The following is a 22,811-nucleotide window of genomic DNA, read 5'->3' on the forward strand; positions in this document are numbered from 1 at the left end:
GAATTAAATATCACGTTTAACAACTATGAGACACGATCCATATTTGTTGTTTGTTGTCATGTGATTTATGTTTAGTGTGGAACGAGGACTTTTCAGAAATGCCAGTGTGGATCGTTTTTGTTCTAAAATACCATTTTAAAACAAAGATTTATTAGTGCAAATGGGGCCTAAGTGTGTATTTTTCATGAGTTGGTTGCTGTTGTGATGAGGGCAGGGCAGAGGATAGTGATGCCAGCTCAGTATCGTGATGTTTATCGGCCAACGTCTATCCACTTAACCCTAGGGTTGAGGTAGGTGTAGAGGTTAATAAAACGCAACAGGTTACTGTGAGGTTAGGTTTGGGGTTGGGGCAGGTGTAAACATTCATAAAGCACAATATTGGACTCGCGTGAATATTGTGTCACGTACGAGACATTAAATTAATAAAAACTCCAGGTTTATGGCCCACTTGGAGCTGACTTTTTTTAATGTGTGCAGCAAACAACATTTTTATATAGTCTAGTCTCTATTACAATTAGTCTAATAGTATTAGAAATAACACTTTTTTTTATTCTCCATTTGTAAATTGATGTCAACTTTACATTTCGAAAACATCAACGCCATTTTAATTAAATTTACATAAACTAAAGCAAAACATTTAGTCATGTGAATGAGCATTTAAAAAGAAAACCATCCAAATAGATAAAGGCCTTAGTTGTCTTATTTACCCAAGTTACATGGTTTCAGTATTCTCTGATGATTAAAAAATAGCACTTATTTGGGCAACTATGTACCCAGACGAAAGCAAGCGTTTGTCAAAACATGTAAGTGCAGTTTTATAGCCATGTCAATAAAGTCTTTTTAATATTTTTTCTACATTTTTCAAGCGCCTTGGACTTACCTTTGCTTGCAATTCTGATAAATCTCTTACCCAATGAGCACCGACACATTAGTTAAGCTACCCTTGAACACTTTTTGTTTGATTACGTAGTCATTTTTGTTTAATATTTCTTTTATGGAAAAAAAAAACATCATGTTATATTGCATTACACTACTTGCTGAAATTGTTTGATAATTTTGACCTTTTAATTATTAGAATGAAACATGAGACATTTTATTGCTTACTTTACAACCTCCTGGTTATCCCCTTCGAATGCGCAATCATGATTGAGACCAGAAGTGACTACATATTTACACTGCGACCCTTAAAATATCAGTCAAACTCACACACCTCATCTGGGTTCTCACTGGTAATTCGAGCTGCGATGACGTGTCCTCGTGGACAGGGGGTGGTAGAGAGTCCATCAAAGTCAATGGGGGAATCTCCCCATGGCTGCATCCCATACAGCACTCTGATGTCTTTAATACGGTGAAGTGGGATGCCCATAGCGATCTGAAAATCCAAATATTAAACCATCACACACAGACAAACATCTAAAGACATAATTACTGCATTTCACAAACTTAAAAATGTGATAATCCCGCTCCTAGATATGATTAAATAGGTAGACGAAAAGACATGAGTTCATATTTTCTAAATTTGTCAAATTAATTGTCAATGCAAACATTTATCTACTGTGGATGTCAATGGCTAAACAACAGCTACACTATGCTGGGAAAATATACAGCTCGCAAAATGCTAATTTATCACCAATTAAAAAATCCTGAAATTGATTGTATTAAAATAAGCAGGCAATGGATATTTTTCTGAGCTAATTACATCTAAAAATACAATGTCAAGATGCAACATTTAGGGCCCTAACATACACCCGGAGCAATAATGCGCAATATGTTTTTGGCACGATTTGTTGCCATTTTCAGACTAGCACAGCAGTAATTTTCACATTTTGTGCCATGTTGTTTAAATAGCAAATCCATTTCAGCTGCTTTGTGGACTCATAGGTGTGCTGGTCTATAAAGAAAGTATGTTAAGACGCATTGCAGGCGAGTTGCTATTTCGAGAAACTGAAATAGATCAGGCCACTGACTATCTAAAAGCTGGTTTAAATTCCAGCGCAGAGCCCGTTAGTTATGTACCGCTTACACATTGCTTAATACACACAGGGTATAGAGCAACACACAAAAATCTTTACATATGACAAAAAATGATTATTTATTACAAAGATATAAAAAAAACTACCTCCAAGCCTTCTTCATCTCGGGGGGGCTTTTTTTCAGTTTATTTATGAAAATTTGCATTTTTATTATGATGCTATTATTATTAGCAGTATTATTTCTGTGCATATTTATTCATTCATTCATTCAATTTCTTGTCGGCTTAGTCCCTTTATTCATCCGGGGTCGCCACAGCGGATTGAACCACCAACTTATCCAGCTAGTTTTTACACTGCGGATGCCCTTCAAGCCGCAACCCATCTCTGGGAAATATGCATATTTATTTTTGTTTTAATAAAAGCAAGTTTATATTTGTTCACCTGTCAGGTATTGGAGACGTATGCATCACCATATGGGGAATAAGAATAAGATGCGTGTTTTAACACTTTTGACGACACTTTATTATTATTGCTCATTTATTAGTTTGTTGGAAATTGGAACTGAATTTAGAAATAGTTTTGAAAGAAATCTTTGCACTTAAACTAGAATTAAATATATACGCTAATAGATGTCTTCAGTGGAGTGTGTTTCCACTGTTTCCTTACTCCACGAAAGTAAAGGAGTAAAGTAAAGAGTAAAAGTAAAGAGGCCGAATTGAGGAGGCTCAATCTTTATCCTCGTGCAGATGGTCTGTTTAACTGCTTTTTTGCCATGTAAATAGCAAATGTACCATGCGGCGGCACAACTGACTCGCAAAGGGAATGGGAGATGAGACTGATTGTTTATTGCACGTTATGCACAAAACACACCCATAATTTGTTAGGAGAATATGCACAACCCTGTTAAACCATGTGCCATGGCGCAAAGTGTACTTTTAAAAATAATAAAAGTGGATTCAGACATGCCCTTAATGATTTTGCACCATGAGCTTTAGACTTTGCACCTAGATCGTTAAAATGGAGCCCTTAGATTTTACAACATCAGAAATTACAGAAAACCTCTCCAGAAATTCTACATTCTGTTGTCATTTTACTCTCTAATCTCCTATCATTAATATTTATTTTCAGCTATACTTTAGGTTCCCCTAAAAACACCTACTGTATATGGAAGAAGTGAAAATAAAAATAGTAAAAGGGCCATCTCATAGGTCAGCTTTGGATAACCAATTAATTAGTGCAGCACAAAAATGCTTGTCACGTAAAATTAACTTCATTGATTGCACTTCTCTGCAATATGAATATTTCATACACTATTAATGATAATTTTTGATACATTGTGTAGCCCTAATCTGAAAGTGAGGAAATAGTAACAATGTTCATTTTTAGATGGATATCCCTTCATATTGACACTTTTCTAATTTCTTCACTCTCTTTCTTTTTCAGTAATGAGTGCCTCCTACTGAGTTTTTCTTCCCCTAATGCCCTTTTCATTCAATTCCCCCTCATTCATTTTGTGCAGCGTTTATGTTACATAAGCATATTAAGAGCTCTCTCCCACTCATACTGGACCGAAAGCACACTGCCATCAGACAAGTGACCTATATAGCACAGACATGTGGTCACGTGAGCAGTGTCTACCGCAGAGACTGTCTTACATTGTTCACTAAACGCTGCTAGTGAAAGTGATTGTGGAGACCTGAATGAGTCTTACAGTATGCTCTGTGGCAATCTTTAATCTTTTTAAATAAGTAACACTTTAAATAAAATATTTTTAAAAACACTATTACAATTTTAAGAACATTAATTAATTTCTAGTAAGACCACTAAGATTTTGGTAATTGTAATAATTTTTATAATACTTTCCTATATGTAGTTAATGTATTTATTAAAACGTGCAAATTTAAAATCCAACGTTGTGTTTTTTTTTTACATTAATTAACACTCTTTTTAAATGAACATAATAGCAAGGAACAGTTTTATTTTTATTTATACACATAGAAAGTAAACAACCAACAATAAGTACACAATAAAACAAACAACGAACTACAACCAAACCACAAAAACAAAAGAAAAAATAAATAAATCAAACAATAAATAGATAAATAAATAGGCAGGTAGATAAATAAATAGATAGGTAGAAAGATAAAAATAAATAAATAAATAAACAAACAAACAAACACAACTAACGCTGAGCCATAAAACAGCACTATTAAATCAGACAATGACTAAAGGAAGAAAGGAAGGAAGGAAGGAAGGAAGGAAGAAAGGAAGGAAGAAAGGAAGGAAGGAAGGAAGGAAAAAAGGAAGGAAGGAAGGAAGGAAGGAAGGAAGGAAGGAAGGAAGGAAGGAAGGAAGGAAGGAAGGGCTTTTCTAAATTCTGGTGAATAAATTGATCAATTCATCAATAAAGCTCTTTGCTAAAATCTAACAAATAAATAACTACATACAACCTAAAAAAAAAAGAAAAGAAACAAGGGAACAAATTTGCTAATTATCTTTAAAGACACAAAAAAAACTAAATAAAACAAATAATTAAATAAATAAGTATTAAAGGAACAAAAGACAAAAAAAGAATGACAAAAGAAAGAAAGAACGACGAATAAAGGAACGAATAACGAACTTAAAGGTATAAAACACAGACCTGCAGTTGAGCTGCTGGCAGGTTAACGTCAGCCACCATCTCAGTACAAGGATGTTCCACTTGAAGACGTGGATTGAGCTCCAGGAAGTAAAAGCTGCTGTCCTGACTGTACAGATACTCCACTGTACCCGCACTCACATAGCCCACCATCTTCGCCAACTTCACAGCACACTGAAACATACCAGACAATGGTTTATGGCAGCAGACACAATTCCTTACTTTAACATCATCATTCAACTTATGCCAAATTTGAGGCCTAAAGATATGATACCTTCTCCATATCTTCAAACACGTCTGATGTAGCGATAGTAGCCGGGGCTTCTTCAATGATCTTCTGGTGTCTGCGCTGCACGGAGCAATCACGGCCGAACAGAGAGATGGCATTACCGTACTGATCAGCCAAGATCTGAACCTCCAGATGACGAGCATGTTTGGCCAATTGCATGACAAAAATCGGGGAACCTGGAACCTCAGCTTGAACCTGAGTAAAACCAAAAACACAGTATTGTAGTTGCAGTTCTTTAATGGATGTGCAAAAATGATTAACAGGATAGAGTTCGCCCACAAATGTAAATGTACTCATTATTTACTCATGCTCAAGTGGTTCCAAACTGTTGAGAGTTTCTGTTTACTGTTGAATATGAGAGAACATATTCTGAAGGATGTTGGAAACCTGTTAACTAGAGCTGGGCGGGATGACCCAAATTTTATTTCACAGTATGAACATTTTTTTTTTTTTTACAAAAATTATATATTTCACAATATACTTTTTGTTGAAGTCAACTATTCCAGAAAATATACAAAAGAGCTTTATATAAAAAACCAATTTGAATATTTTAAAAAGGAAAGGGACTTTATCTTATTTGATTACTTTGTATATTTTTTCTTTAACCTTATAAATATAGTAAACCAAATATGGACCTTAGACGAACAGCAAATGCCACTGTATGTCACATTTCAAGGTTTTAAGTGGACATACATTATTATTATTATTATTATTATTATTATTATTATTATTTGTAACATATATGTATGCTGGAGATAAACATTTCGTTTAACATTTTATGAGAATGGTCTGGTTTCAATTTCCGTGGCAACTTAGATCACTCGGTGACAAAAAGTCTGGCCTAAAAAAATTCCTGCTGACAAGTAACGAGTTTGGGACGTTCCACAGAGCAGTCCTAATTTACTCTCTGCCGACTTCAAAGGGACATGGCATATTAGAGAGAAAACCCATCTAGCAGCCCTCTCCTCACAGAAGAAAAATACATTCCTCTCCAGTGTTTTAGTATATTTAAACAAAGACATTTAGAACCCAAATCTCTTGTTTAATTATATCTAACTTTTGTAATGTGTACCATTCCTCATAGTTTATACAAATTCGTACATTTTAGGCCTTTTTAAGTCATAAATAATATGAGGATGTGAAAAATCATGTTGATGTACTTTTAAACCCCCCATGTTTGGTACTGATGGGTTTCTGCTGACATTTTACAACACATGATGCATAGAGCAAGATCATAACTAGCATTTCTTTATTATTTAATCCCCTGTATTAAATGCCTGTCCGCATGCTTTAGGCGGACACTCAAATTTGCATACGAGCAGCCTCGAGACAAAGGAAGGTTCGCGCGCAAACTTTCCCCTGAAATCATTGGTCAGAATGCTGTACGGGTTGTCACGTGACCCGCAGGTATAACCAGACTTCCCCCCAAACATCTTCAGAGAAGGTCCGAACAGAGAACCCATCAAACATGGTCCCTTTAAGGGCAACACGACTCTTCACAGCCGCATGGACTTTTTCCCGCCAAGCTTTTCTTTATTTTCCGGCAAAAGTAAACTCAGTTTAAAGTTTGCGATCGTGTTCGTCCGAACTGCATTACAAACTCCACGCATCAAGAAGGACATCAAAAGGAGTTTCATAAGGAAAAAACCCGCATAAAGAAAGAGACCTCCAGACATGAAAGCCCAGGTATTTTCTTTAGTTATGCGATTAAGCTGTGCCCCTTTTATTAAAAAGGTGTTTTTTATAATCTTGGTGATCCTTAATGGTGCGTGTGGAACTGAAAGTTTTGTCAGCCTTTTATCTGAAATGTATATTTCCTAGCTTTACTATTTCTCTTTGCTGTTACACGTTCTATAAACCCGATATCGCCACGTGGTTTACCTTTGTTTTGTGTTTAATGTATGTTTGTGCGTTTGTTTGTTCGTTACGTCTGACTAGTCAATAAATTCCATTATAATCAAATGAATTGTATTGTTTGCCTCACAAGAAAATGTCACTGAAATACAGATTCCCCTGCCTAGCTATTATAAGTTGTTAAAACTTTTGAATGATTAATCTACTTCGCAAGAAGTACTGTAGCAATTAAATTCCCTTTTTCTAAATGAATAGATCATTACCGTGTCCGCTCGGAAGAGCGGCGGCTCTGCTTGCGTTGTTTGGTCAAACTGACAATAAATTGATCCAGAATATTAATGATTAATAATAATTCGTTATTGTTGATAATTAATATTCATAATCTGAGAGCCCGCTCGGTCGAGCGGGCAAGATTATATTACAATCATGTGTTTGTTTGATCAAATTGACTGAAGCTTAAGCCGGAATATTAATAATTAAGAATAAACTGTTATTGTTGATTATTAATATTCATAAAATGAGCTAATTTCTGTTACATGTTATTATTATTATATACACTAACTGGCCACTTTATTAGGTAAAACTTACTAGTACCGAGTTGGACCCCCTTTTAACTACAGAACTACCTTAATACTTTATGACACAGATTCAACAAGGTACTGGAAACATTCCTCAGAGATTTTGGTCCAAATTGACATGATATTATTACACAGTTGCTGCAGATCGGCTGCACATTCATGATGCGAATCTCCCGTTCCACCACATCCCAAAGATGCTCTATTGGATTGAGTTCTGGTGACTGTGGAGGCTATTTAAGTACAGTGAACTCATTGTCATGTTAAAGAAATAAGTCTGAGATGATTCATGCTTTATGACATGGCACGTTATCCTGCTGGAAGTAGCTATCAGTAAATTAGTGCACAGTGAATGTAAAGGAATGAACATGTCAAATTCTGACTCTACCATAAAAAAGTTGCAGCAGAAATCGACTCATCAGACCTGACAACTTTTTCCAATCTTCTATTGTCCAATTTTTGTGAGTCTGTACGAATTATAGCCTCAGTTCTGTGTTCTTAGCTGACAGGAGTGGCACTTGGTGTGGTCTTCTGCTGCTGTAGCCCATTCGCCAGAACGTTGAATGTTGTGCATTCTGAGATGTTCTTCTGCATACCTCGGTTATAACGAGTGCTTATTTAAGTTGCTGTTGCCTTTCTATCAGCTCGAACCAGTCTGGCCATTCTCCTCTGACCTCTGGCATCAACAAGGCATTTGTGCCCAATAAAACTGCCACTCACTGAATATTTTCTCTTTTTCGGACCATTCTTCGTAAACCCTAGAGATGTTTGTGTGTGAAAATACCAGTAGATCAGCAGTTTCTGAAATACTCAGACTTAGTCTGGCACCAACAACCATGCCACATTAAAAGTCCCAAAATCCCTTTTCTTCCCCATTCTGAAACATTTTTTTCATAAAAAAAATATAAAAAATGAATTGTATGTATATTGAAGGGTGGTTTCACACCTAGATGTTTCGGAACATGATGTGTTTGCCCCCTAACTTGGTTTATTTGGGTATACTTTATGTAAACCTCGCTATCAAGCACTGATCTGAGTCTAATCAATTTGTCTCAGACTGCCTAGATGAGGTTGTCTTAGCTTGATTAAAACGATCTCTAGATTAGTTCGGTTGTTGTAAGTCAGTAATACAATCCAATGAACTAACAAACCAGGTTATAACATGGTATATTATGGTATATACATATATACATTATGTACATATATATATATATATATATATATATATATATATATATATATATATATATATATATATATATATATATATATAAAATTTAAATACACACTTTATAGATGCACTGTATACAGTCATACCGCCCAACCCTACCAATAGTTCAACAGAAGAAACACACAGATTTGAAACAAGTAAGTGGTGAGTAAATAATTAAATAATTTAAATTTTTCAGGTGAATTGTTTCTTTAAAAACTTTGGAAGAAGGTTGATGAAAATATATTGTGGAAGTTACAAATCATACAAAACCTCACAGACTGATTGACTTGAATATCTACTCTGACCTGTCTATAGAGGTTGGGGAAGTCTTCTGCACAGTTGACTTTCCGGATCCCTTTTCCTCCTCCGCCCTCAGATGCCTTCACCATCACAGGGAAGCCCACTTGTTCAGCAGCCTGCCAATCAAAACAGGATCTGTTTTATGCACATTTCAGAGCATTTCTTGATGACAAGATGCATACAAATTGTACAAATGTGTATGAAGATAAAGTATGCGTTCAATTAAGTCTATTTTTTTTTCATATCAGATACCCAGGAACTCTGATGGCAACCTATTTATATAATACATTACACAATTGATAAATTTGCTTCAACATTGATATGACTGAATAGACTAACCAGCATTATTATCAAAAAAAAAAAAATCACACTCAAGCTGTTTTACCCATTCTAAAGGTATCTAAACAAAAGTCTAAAAGCATAATGGTTTAGTTTAACTGTCTTTTCAGAATTGTTAAAGATGACTGTGTTTCCAAACTAGAAACACAAGCATTTCAATGCAAGTGTGTCATCTGCCACTTTGAGGAAAAATTCATACATATTATGGAGAAAACAGAGCTAGTGTGGTTTCCCCACTTTTAGGAACTTACATTTTTATTATCATTGATCAAATATATAAATTTATTTTGTTTTATTAAACAAATAGGATACATCCAATGCTAAAAATCAATGTTTAAAGTCTGTTTACAATTACAACGCATATAAATAAATATAATTTGTATGTGTATAATTAAAAAAAAAAACTGTTTGGAAGCATAGCATACCTTCAATCCAGCCTCCACGTCGTGCACACAGCCTTGCTCGTATAGCTCAGTAGGAACATTAATAATCCCTTTCTTCTGGTCATTCTCTGTCCACTCTACAGTCAGTCCTGTACAAAAACACCATCACAGTAGTCAATTTTCAAAGCCCCAGATGAGACAAGGAAATAACTGCAAGAAGAAAAAAAAAAAAAAAAGAGTGTGGGATATGCATTCATGCTGTATTTAATTCAAACTCATTCCACCAGAAAACCACTTCTTTCTTTCTCGTTTTCGTACACCAAGTAAACACAAAGCTTGCTTTGAACTGAGCTAGATGATAACACTACTGACTTTTGTAAACTGCATTAAAGTGTTCAAAACTGAGAACACAATATGTCATTGATCATGCCACAGAAAAATATCATTATGCAAGCAAACTATCATTTAAGAGCTAAAAACTGTGTCATTTGTCTAAAATGGAATGGAATACATATTTACAGAGATGGGAGGTAACGAAGTGCAAATACTTTGTTACTGTACTTAAGTAGATTTTTCTGGAATCAGTACTTTACTCAATAATTAACTTTTCTGACAACCTTTGCTTCTTACATTTTTTACACAAATATCTGTACTTTCTACTCCTTAACTTTTTAAACCATGGTCGTCACTTTCATTTTCATGTGTTTGGTGGCGCAATCTTTATTATTTCTTGTCGCTGCGCAATTTGAGCACCTTCTCGATGCAATCACTCTAATTTCCCTCATTGTGCTGCATGCTGCAGTGTGCGTTTCTTTTTTTTTTAACCAAAGGTTATCACGTGCCTTACGTAGGCTAGTTTATGAAGACTACCATGAGCAGGCAAGGATGAGCAGATGAGACAGAGGGAGTCTGTGAATGTAACATGAGTGATGCTGCCCTGTTTACACAGTAATAAGACATATTTTGCTCGATCAGATCACAAGTAAACAAGAGAGACACATTCCAGTTCAAAAATATGCCATTTAAATACTTAAGGTTAAGGTTAGAAGATTTTGTGCACTTCTGGACCATATGCACTGCATATTTAAGGTTACTTTATCTAGGCTTTGTTACTTAGTTTTAATCCACAAGATATGCATATTCTAATTTAATAACCAGTAAGCTTTCTCTCGCAGTCTCCTCTTCAGACTAAGAACATAGATTTTATTTTATTTAATACAGAGTTTGACTATAATTATATTTCACCCTCCCTGAATTGTTTACATTTTGTAATTAATATTGTTTATTTTATTGTTATTGTTATTATTGACTTTGTTCATTTAAATTTTTGTACATTGTGTTTTGTTGCTTTCTATGTTGTTTAAAAAAGTAAAATAACTGGCAGTGAAAATGTATTCCTTTTTAATGTTTAAAAAAGTAAAAAAGAAAAAGAAAAAAAAAGAAAGAAAACATTAAGACTAGCATATTGATACAAGACATAAACAAAAAAATATACTGATTTAAGGGAGACTTTAATTATTTACTTCTTAATCTCTTACAACTGCTAAATTACAACTGAATAATGCACATAAATGCTATGTCAATTCAATTTAGCGTATATAGCAAAGCTAAAATATACTTGCTGCAGTAAATATTGTGGTGATGCAGTGCCAGACCGCATATGTATGCAGTGTGAAAGCTCTAATCCTTTTATGCAAGCACAGATAAAAATACAGACTGCATACACTGCAAACAGAGCACATCTGAAAGTGGCCTTCCCATAAATCTGCTTTATAAAATCTGAAAAAAGATGACTTAGCTTTCTAGCAAAATGTTTTCTTTAGTTTTAAGCATTTACAATGCTAAACCTCTCCATAAACAGATTACGTAATGCCCTCTGCTTGATCTCAATCTGTGTTTGACAAAGGATGTTTTGTGCATATACACATCAGACAGTCCTTGAACTGAAATTAGGCTGAAACTGACCTGTTCCACTCCAGGGTAGTGTGGGAATGCCTGCTGTCTGGGCCACAATAGAGGAAGCGATCTTATCCCCGAGAGCCCACATAGCCTGACTTGGAGGACCTAATAACAGACACAAACCACTCGAGTAACAGCACTGTATGTGATTCATTTAATCAATGTTGTGCTGTCAGACTTCTAATAATAGCTCACCCATGAAGGCGATGCCGTTCTTGTGCAGCAATTCAGGAAGTTTGGGATTTTCAGAGGCATGACCCCAGCCAGCCCACACAGCCTAAACACAGTGGGTAAAAATAACTAATGTTTATTTTTATGTTGTTGTTGTTGTTGTCATAAATTGTTATTTATTCCATGGTCTGTTGAAATTCTTGATTCTGATTGGCTGGAAGGTGTGCAATAAAATAGTTTAATGCACAGGTAGTTTAAAATGCACAACATGTATACCAAATGTGCTTCCCTCAAACATTAGTAGTAACCAAGGTAGTTCTTGAGTGACAGTTGCTAGAGCCTTCATTCTTCTGAGTAATCTCAAAGCAAAGAGGTAGCTACACATTATTGACTTCATTCTTTCACGTACAATCTCATTCACTTACATTGACTTTTAGCCATAAAACAACTCATTATACTGCTTGATGTTACAAACTTGTAATTTCTAATTATATTATTTATATTTTTATAGGTCACCATAAACAACTGTTTGTAGAGCAAATACCATTTGAACATTTACTCCTATTGTTTATTACTCCGTCTTTTCCCCATAGAAAAAATAAATCTGAATTACTAAAACAATCACAGAAAAGAAATTAAGCGTTCCAGAATATGTCAATATGAGCTGTTAGATATTCCCATGTCATTAACATGCACACACATGATCTCATTTACACACACCCCCTTTAGCTTGATTGAATGCAGGGAGGGACATGAAGAGGTGGTAATTCAGTAAAATATTTTGTTTAAAAGAGCAAACTTACAGGATAGCTTGTCTATAACTTAGCATATGACCACAGTATACATGGGATAATCAACAGTTTGCATTGCGTTAAGAAATAAGGTACATCCAGGTAGTTGTTATCACAGTAAAAAAGCCAAATGCAAAATGGAGGGCGGTTGCATTAGACTGAAAGGCTTTATTCTGTGAAAACAACCACCTGGATGTACTTTATACCATTTATTACATGACTACTTGCCACAAAATATGAAAAATTTGACACAAAACTGTGTTCTTTTATTAATTATTTACTAATTACTATAACTAATAATAAATTATTTTATTAATTATTTAATTAATAATTCTTTAAGGCAAAGCTGACAGATATAAAACAGGCTGAATGGAGCATACACCAACCTACGCACTATTCAGTCACAAGATAGCAATAATCGAAGAGGGCTGCTGTTTAAAGGCCGATTTATACTTCTGCGTCAAGCGCAAGAGGGCTATGCGCCCACACGTAGGCTGCGCTGTAGCATAATCGTGGACACAGCCCTCGCAGATGCTGATGCGCACCTCTCAAAAAAAGTAACTACACATCACAACAACGTGTAGCGCAAGCTCTATGATTGGTCAGCTTGGTAGCGCTGATGTAGAGCCAGATGCAGCAAGTGTTTACTAGTGCGGAGTCCCGTGAAGAAGCTCCACATAGAGACTGTTATTGCTTTGTCACCGAGTCCTGCCTCAAAATTAGCGAGTTTGCGCCACTTTTACATTAAGGTAGCAATCATATTAAAACAAAACATCAGCGATGAAACTGAACACAAAGGAACATAATACCTACTGCCAGCTGGCATTTCGGAAGTGTTATTGTAGAGCAACAGAAACAGCATGCAGAAGTATAAATGTACGGCTACGCGCATTGCATACGCCATGGGTCACGCCGATCACTTGACGCAGTATAAACCAGGCTTCAGCCTAAAGGCCTTTATTCTGTAAAAACATTGGCCATAGTACGTTTCTAGTTTTGCATGGCTACTTGCCACAAAACGCTACTTGCCGACTCTAATAGTTTATTAATTCTTTATATAAAGGCAAAGTTGGAATGAAACAGCTGAATGGAGCATACACTAATATGCATATAATTCAATCATAAGATGGCACCGAAAAACAGCAGCGGAGAAAAAGAATCGTAGCTTATAAATCCATGTAAATGTATTCACTGATGGTGAATGATTCAAAATACCCGGATAAGCCTGTGTAATTCAGTGGTTGTTATTTTGGAATAACATGTATCCGCTTTCGGAATAACATCAGAATCAAGTATCCGCTTGTTAATTCGTGACGTATGGAATACTGTTTCCGGGTCCAAGCCGCTACTAATTTGAATTCAGAAAATATTAGTTTTTGAGCACTTGTTAGTCCTATCACACATTAAAGCAAATTTTATATGCAATCATAGCGTACACAGCAGTATCCGGACTTGCTGCATCACTGACAGCAATATTTTTACAATTTATAAAAATGAATCCCATTCTGGCCTTATTAGGCATATATAAAGTATACATAATGCGATCATGATTTTCGAAAGTATTACAACGCTTTGCAAATATTTATTATTACTATTTGTTACCATTACCATTACCATAGTCTCCCCATACAGTTTGATAGAGCGTTTGGACCTGCAAGCCACTTTGCATGACTTCACACTTAACAAGCGATTTCCTGAGAGCCATTTAATAAAGGATTTTCAAAGCAGAGGTTACCACCCTCCGCACTGCATTGGGCAGATCTTTGACTGCTTGTCATGCATTTGTGCATTCTCTGCATTGTAAATTCTTTAACACACAGTAATACATTTATTATTCCTTGTCTATTGTATAGAAGTATAATATAATAAACATTTCATCTCATAAGACATCAAAAATTCTATTATCATTTTATATCCCTGTAAAATTATAAATTGCTTATATTATATTCAAAATTTTATTTAACCCTTTAAAACATGCAAGACCTCTAACATCTAGAAGCTTCTGGTAATGCACAGAAAACAAGATACAAAGAGGATATGAGGTTTTGTAAAAACCAATCCATAATCAAGCGGTTTAACTCATGTCAAGAGATATGTTTGATTGTTTATATGGTGTACAACTTTAATTTACAAGTAAAAATTAAATGATCGATAAGTAAATGATGATAGAATTTTATTTTTTTTTTTCGGGGGGTGAACTGTTCTTAATGTGTTCTATAATTGTCCAAATACTTTATTAGCTCTAAACAGCATTTATCAATGCTCATGTCCACTTACTTGAACAGGAATTCGTTTAGCAATGTCCAAGATGAGTTCCACATTAGCGTAGTTGTTGTTGTTTGTCCCTCCTGGCACAGGCACATAGTGATCTGCCATCTTGATGTACTCTGTGGATTGAGTTATGTTTGCATAAGTTTTTAATTGTGTGCACAAATCACTTCTGCCTCGCTAAACACTTTGTATGCAAATTAGGCCAGGCCTGTGCCAACAATGCTTACTGACATAGTTTAAACAATAAAAAAAAAAGATCAATGTACTGTATTTCTGTTAAAATACAGAATTTCAGTGCATCATTGGTTTATTTATTACAGGTTTCCTCTGGTGAATTTTTGAACTTACCTGCATTAGCTTTAAGGTCCTCTGGGGTCACCATGACAACAAAGCGTATGGCCCGTTCATTCCGAAACATTTCGTAAGCCCAGCGTCGGATAGAGCGCATGCACTTGACTGCAGCAATGCCATTGTTCGCAATAAGGACCTGTCAAAAGAGTATCATAATATTATGCTAATGTCATAACCGGTTAATGGTTAAAAATAAATTATAATACAATTTTTTTCTGTATAACTAGAGGTGTAACGGATCACAAATCTCACAGTTCGGATCACACTACGGTTTTTGAGTCACGGATCGGACCATTTTTCAGATCAGCAAAAAAAGAGAGGAGACAAATGTCATTTGCTTTCCAGTTCTAAAAAAATATTACTGCAAAAACCATTGGTTTTAACAAACAGAACTTAGAAGCAGTAATTTTAATACAAAGAAAACCCAGAAGGAACCAGCTGATAAAAGGAAAATATTAAATACAAAAAATTATCTTTGCTACTGTTGCTGATAATGGTAAACATAGAAATCTAACATCTTGCACAACATATCATATTTATTTTCAATGAATGACTTAAAAATTCAAACATAAAACCTTATGTTTAATTATAGGTGGATAATTTTTATAAACCGATTCAGTGACGTAATTTTGATAGTTGTTTGTCGCCACCTATTGGTTAAACAATGTAATTGCTACATTCAGCAGCGTCAGGTTCCACTAAACAGGGATTTTAATCTTTACCATAAACATCAGTGTTTATATCTGAACTATAAACTGTTCTCCCAGTACTTCAGTGTCATTTCATTGTTTGTTACTAATTAAAAAAAAGTGTAAAAATAAATAAATCTCTCGCGATCAAACACAGATTTGAAGTCACTATCATTTATCATGTTGCGCGAGTTTGAATTGAGATCCTGATCTTTTAATATTTAATTGTGCAGCTTACACTGAACACATTATGCAGGCTAAACAAACAGTGACAGAAAACACCTTTAATTAATAACCTAAGAAAGCATTTAGGTCCCACCACAACTTTTTCCATCATCATTGTATTTTACAGGGAAGCCAAAATGCTTTCATACACGTGATTTGGATGTGGAAGGCACGTGGGAGGCGATATCTCTGCAATTGTTATAAATGTTGGATTAAACTACTAAAGTTCAAAAAAAGTTATTAATCCACAGGTCAGGTACATTCCAAACTGTGGGTTGTGATTCATACGCATCAACTGTGATCCATTACACCCCTATATATAATTAAACATTAGCAAAAATTATCAATGTCAACATTACATTACATCACATGTATTACAAAATTATGCATTTTGTTTTCAACCATTTATTAGTCCTCACATTAATTTTCAATATGTTTCAGAAACGCTGAAATCAAAGGTTATATCTGATTAATATTTTAATGATTCTGAGCTAACATGAGCTATGATCAATTATATTTTTAATTAAATAATAAAATCAAATAAAATAATATATTTTTACATTTTTTAGCTAATATTAACTAAGGTAATGCCCGCAATTACTTAATATGTGACTAAATTTAGACAATGAGACTTAATAAATAGTTAATAAAAATAATAAAAACAAATAAAAATTATTATATAAATAAAGGAATAATAATTAAAAACAAAATATTATAACAACAAACAACAATAACTAAAAAAGATTGCAAAAATAACATTCAATTACACAACGCATTCTGTAAATAGCTGCACATAAAATGCCAGTGAAAGATCTTACCTTCTCAATAACTTTGTTTCCACCGAAGCGGGTGACAAACTCAGCTGGAGAAGCAACAGTAAAATCCCTCTGCAGGTCGATACGTCTGCGGTCCCTACCCTGCTTCACAAGGTGAAGTCCTGACATGCTAGGCCTTAAGAAAGACACAAAAGCACCATCATAATTCCCAAGGTTGCCTGAGAAACAATAAATGCAACAAGACTAAACACTAAAGCTAGGTTAGGCAACTGACAGCACTGCTGACTCTGACAGAACTGCTAAAAGAGCAATTGCTTTCGCTACTGCAGACAGCTTTTAGAAACTATAAAGAGAGCACTTTTCATTTCAGTGAAGGTTTAATTTGTCATGCTGCTAGACACAGATAAAAGTTTCAGAATTAACACGCTAATATTCAGAATTTACTGCAAAAATGAGAAGAGTGACAATAATAAAATGGCAAAAGACAGCACAACACATTTGATACATGACAAAATATTGGAGGTCTCTGCATTATTAAGCCCTAAAGTTTAATTGGAAGAATTTTGATACCTGTGGATTGTAGTATTTTGTTGTGAAAGAAGGATTAAAACCATTACAATCATATGACTATCATATAAGTTTTGCTTTCACAAGGGAGTGTTACTCATGGACTGTATACAGACCAAATTTTTCATTGAGCTAGGCATGGGACGATAATCTGTTTCAAGGTTTACCATCGTTTGGAAAAAGTCAAGGTTTTAAAACTGCAAAAAAAAAAAAATAATAATTGTTTGTTAGGTTTTGTGTATGTTAAGGCTATTTAATTAAATTTATTAGAAAAAATTATCTCCAGAAGAAAACTGTTTATAACCTTAAAGAATTGACAGCAGAAAACAAAAATTATTTATTTAATTATTTAGTCTAAAATGTTATTGAACTATTTTTAATTGTTTCTTAAAAAATATGTTGTGTTTAAGGTGAAAAAAGTTTTTAAAGTAAGACACCGTGAAACTGTGATACACTTGTCCAAGGTAATCATACAACGAATTTTATACCGGCCCATTTCAAGTCAAAGCAAAATTCATTTTCTTGTCGGCTTAGTCCCTCTATTAATCCGAATCTGGGGTGGCCACAGCGGAATAAACCGCCAACTTATCCTTATCCAGCAGGTTTTTACGCAGCGGATGACCTTCCAGCCGCAACCCATCTCTAAGGAAAAAAATAATTATATATATATATATATATATATATATATATATATATATATATATATATATATATATATATATATATATATATATATATATATATATATATATATATAAAGACGCACATATGACAGGAACCCTTTTTGATCAAATGTTGGAATCCAATGGAATCCAATTTTGCCGTTTCCGAATAAATGATGTGACCCAGCAACAAAGATGTTCATTACAGTAGATATCAACACTGAAAATTCATTAGCCTAATATGAGTAATAATTTACATGAACTGATATAACACGAATTAAAAATTTATAAAACTCTGAATAGATGTTAATAAAAAACCCTCTTGAAATAGATCCCCTTTTTAACAATCATATGAGCTTACTTTCACTGTACTTTCACTGTTGACTTTCGCTGAGCTGAGCAATTCCATGCAACGGTCAACCTTGCCATGAAAAAAATTAGGTTTGGGCCAAAATATCCAAAATTGCTTTTTGTGTAAGCAAGCATTTAACAGTGCTTTACAAATACTCAAAAATGTCTTTGGTAATGTTTTCAGACAATTATATTTGATTTACCAGAGTCACACAAGTGCCAATTTCACATCTGTCATATCCATAACGGTGAGGTGTCACATCCATTGTGAAGCTTTTTCCTTTTGTTTGCAAAAAATGCCAAATAAAATAAAAACAATCGTTATTGATCTATCAGGAGGTAACTCTTATCCATTTGACTAGCATTGATTCTTTTGGGTTGTGCAGTTTAATTCACAGTAAGTTTGTGGTAGACTGTAATCTCGCTAATCTTTTTCGACACATCCATAACGCCTGGTTAAAAAAAATGTTTACAGATTGATATTTTTCTGATCCTTTTCTGATAACTGTGGGTATTTATTTTTGAAAATATAAACAGATGTTTTAATATAATGTTAACATACTTTTTTGAATTTATTCTTTTTTTTTACTGCAAATGTCACATCCATAATGCTGGAATTGCTCAATTGCATAAAATGGATTAATTTATATAATTATTATATAAGTCTTGTATGCGGTGAAGCAGTGGCGCAGTAGGTAGTGCTGTCGCCTTACAGCAAGAAGGTCGCTGGGTCGCTGGTTTGAGCCTCGGCTCAGTTGGCGTTTCTGTGTGGAGTTTGCATGTTCTCCCTGCGTTCGCTTGGGTTACCTCCAAGTGCTCTGGTTTTCCCCACAGTCTAAAGACATGTTGTACAGGTTAATTGGGTAGGCTAAATTGTCCGTTGTGTATGAGTGTATGTGTGAATGTGTGTATGTTTCCCAGAGATGGGTTTCGGCTGGAAGGGCATCCGCTGCGTAAAAACTTGCTGGATAAGTTGGCAGTTCATTCTGCTGTGGCGACCCCAGATTAATAAAGGGACTAAGCAGACAAGAAAATGAATGAATAAATGAAGTCTTGTATGCGGGCGATGCAGTGGCGCAGTAGTGCTGTCGCCTCACAGCAAGAAGGTCGATGGTTCGAGCCCCAGCTGGGTCAGTTGGCGTTTCTGTGTGGAGTTTGCATGTTCACCCTGCCTTCGCTTGGGTTTCCTCCATGTGGTCCGGTTTCCCCACAGTCCAAAGACATGTGCTACACGTGTATTGGGTAGGCTAAATTGTCCATAGTGTACGAGTGTGAGTGAGTGTGAATGGATGTTTCTTAGAGATGGGTTGTAGCTGGAAGGGCATCCACTGTGTAAAACATGTGCTAGATAAGTTGGCGGTTCATTCCGCTGTGGCGACCCCATATTAATAAAAAGACTAAGACTAATTTTTAAAAAATATTAGACTAATTTTTAAAAGCTTTTTTGAGCATTTTTATATCCTATAATTAATTAGAATTATGGTAAGGTTAATAACATTCAACTCCAAGCATTTTTGTGAGGTGATTTTTTATTATTATTTAAAAGACAGAGAAAACAGGGATTTTTTTTTTTAAAGGCAATATCGCCCAGGCCTAATCATAGGAAACTTACAAAATACATGTTAATGTGTCAATTTAGGACAGAGAAAATGCATACTGCAGAAAAAGAAGTATCAGCATGGTATTCCTAACACGGCCTTAATGTTTAGCCTAAAGTTACAGTATTGCGTCATGTCGGAAGTGTTGGCACACACAAGGTGATCCTGTAAGGGGGAAGGGCTGGTGTGTCTCTCGATCTTCCTACTCTAACCTCTCGGCAAAAGGAATGTTCTGTACTTCCTTAACACTTGCCCACCCAAGCCCCTCCTCTTGACCAATAGTGGAGCTTTATGTGGAGGAGGGGTGTATTGCCCCACTCAGGCAGTTTCAGCATCGCCACCCCATCCAGTAACCCGTCTCTGAGCTGCTTATAAGAGACCAGAGTTAAACACAAGGACACATTTATCAATTTAAATAATAGTAAGTTGATTCACAAATACAAAAACACACTGCAAAAAGTATTACTTTATTATTTTGCTAAATAAATGGTGTGTGTTCCTGTGAGGCAGCATTTAAACAGGAAATTTGCCGTACTGAGAAATCAGGCCTGTCTGCATGTGGTCTGGTAATTAGTACAAAGGGTAGCCACGTGTTCCCCGATGTAAAAACCAGACAGTTTTATTAAATTGCAGACAAATCTTATTTTTTATAGCATCAGTAAAAGCCAAAACAGACATACAGAATTTAGACCTGAGAGGCAATGTTTAAGACTGAAGTCTGTGTGGTTTAATATAAATATGTGGTAGTTATTTTATGGAAAGTGAATAAAATGCAGGAGTTATATATTTATTTAACAGTATATATCATGGTAATAAATTTAAATTGCCTAATATTTATATTTCATGATTATTTACTTGAAAATGTAAATAAAATACATGAGGTGCGAACTGAACAGCGGGGAGATGGTTGCGTGTTGGGTTCGGCGCACATGGGGACTGTACGAGAGACTCCCGGGAAAAAGGGGAGTGTTGGCAGGTTTGCCTGGACCTAGACTGAACTATTTGCCAACACCAACATTCCTCGGGTCTCATTTAATAGTATACTGTTTAAAATAAAAGAAGCACACACGTGTACTCCACTTCCCACCCAAAACTTGTCTATTACATACAAACTTGAGCGGAGAATGTTAGCAGCTGTAAGTAAACATACTTAAATATTGATGTAAGTTAACCACTGAAATTAATCAAATAAGCCATAATAAAAATCATTCATAAAAAATTAAATGTATTCTGATGTACGTTTACTTTAAACAGGATTTGTAAGCAAGATTTATAAATCAGAGCCCAGATCATGGACCAGTGTACAACTGTCTAGGTTGTCATGCCTCCAAGCACAATATATCGTTTCAAGAGTTCCCACTTAGGTATGCTTAGCATTTATAGCAGGTTTGGCATGCTGTCCCGGGAGACAACACTGAGCTGGGAGATATTTGAGCCCAGGGCTCCCGTCCGGTGAATAAGCATATCAGGAGATCCGAGATCAGGTAGGTCTCGATAGCTCCCCCTTTAAAAAAGGGAGGAAAAGGAAGAGATGGGGTGGCAGGGGGGATTCTTTCAAAATGAAGATAGAGCAATAAGGAGAAAGTGATCCATTTATAGTAAGCTAGGATCACTCTGACAGGATTATTACTGATTACAGATGAGTGGCCAGCAGTGCTAAATTATATCACATGCTCCTCTTGAAATTAGTTTATGAAACTTCATTTTACCATCGATATAGCCAAGTGCTCATCAGCAATAGTCACATCACAAGATTTGCAATTATGTTGAGTCTGAATTATAGGTAACCAGAAGCTACAGGAGTGTATTTAATTATCGTATTTATACAATATATGCAAAAAAAATACTTCTCTTACGTCGAATTTTGTCTTGTTTCTTGGCATGAGACGAAAACTGTTTTCAAGGTATATGGCGGTTTGGAAAATTCAAGGTTTTAAAATGGGCAAAATTATCTGCTTTACCGATCCTAAGTGCATGTGTAAGATTTTCTTTTTCTTTCTTTTTTTTTTGTTTTGTTCTTTAGGACAACAGTATATCCAGCAGAAAATACATCCAAAGATGCCATTTTAATAGTAAACAAATCTGTGTTTTAACATGACATGAAGACAGCAGAAGTCTATGATTTATTTGAATTATTTAGCCTAACATGTTTACTGCTCTAAAATATTATAAAGGTTTTTCAAAATAAAATAAACTTTGTTCAAAGGGGAAAAAAAGTTTTTGATTTTTACCAAGACATACAAAAAGAATATATTTTAGAGCAGTAATCACAATATTGTGAAACCATGATATTTTTATCCAAGGTAATCATACCGTCAGAATCTTATATCGGCCTACAAGTTTTTTAATGCAAATATCTACATTTTAAAGCAAAAACAAGGTTATTTCACTTACAACACGGGCAGATAAATTAGCATGTTTTAATTTTTAATTTACTTATTTCATTTGAAGTTGAAAACAAAACCTTCTTGTTACAAACAAGAAACGAGATAAAGCAAACTCCCCAGAAAACGATCAAATAGTGGCATTCAAACTGTTTTCATATCACAATATTTATCAAAATAACAGGTTTTTCCAATATCGTGTAGCCCTACTTCCAGGCTAATTCCAACCCATTTCTGAAGCCTTACCACTTAGACAAACAAACTCACGCACACAGACTCTTCTGACATGTCTGTGTGAGACCCCAGTAGGCATAGAGACGAAAGCGCTGCCAAAGCCTGGCAATCCAACAGAACTTAACCAAACACACAGAGAGTTGCTTGTGCACATTTTCACACAGCAAAAAGACGAACCCAGATGACCTTTCACAAACCCAGTCTCCTCAAGCCACCAC

General features: G+C 35.1%; 1 protein-coding gene and 1 long non-coding RNA gene across 24 annotated transcripts in view; one reads left to right on the forward strand and one right to left on the reverse strand.

Moving 5' to 3' along the window:
* acaca (acetyl-CoA carboxylase alpha) overlaps positions 1–22,811 on the reverse strand; it is a 107,937-nt gene that overhangs the window by 80,711 nt on the left and 4,415 nt on the right. For all 23 annotated transcript variants that reach the window (XM_087252158.1, XM_087252157.1, XM_087252150.1 and 20 more), the window contains 10 exon segments: positions 16,840–16,972; positions 15,105–15,243; positions 14,763–14,872; positions 11,719–11,800; positions 11,530–11,628; positions 9,607–9,713; positions 8,848–8,958; positions 4,886–5,095; positions 4,615–4,785; positions 1,211–1,372 (listed from right to left, as the gene is read on the reverse strand). In XM_087252158.1, coding sequence (XP_087108284.1) covers positions 1,211–1,372; positions 4,615–4,785; positions 4,886–5,095; positions 8,848–8,958; positions 9,607–9,713; positions 11,530–11,628; positions 11,719–11,800; positions 14,763–14,872; positions 15,105–15,243; positions 16,840–16,972 — 1,324 coding nt within the window.
* Positions 18,965–22,056, forward strand: LOC147844419 (uncharacterized). Its single transcript, XR_015491887.1, has 3 exons — positions 18,965–19,222; positions 19,392–19,436; positions 19,780–22,056. It is a non-coding gene; the product is annotated as an uncharacterized LOC147844419 (long non-coding RNA).

This window comes from Danio rerio, chromosome 5 (genome assembly GCF_052040795.2).
Source record: "Danio rerio strain M-AB ecotype USA chromosome 5, GRCz13ab, whole genome shotgun sequence".
Taxonomy (NCBI): domain Eukaryota; kingdom Metazoa; phylum Chordata; class Actinopteri; order Cypriniformes; family Danionidae; genus Danio; species Danio rerio.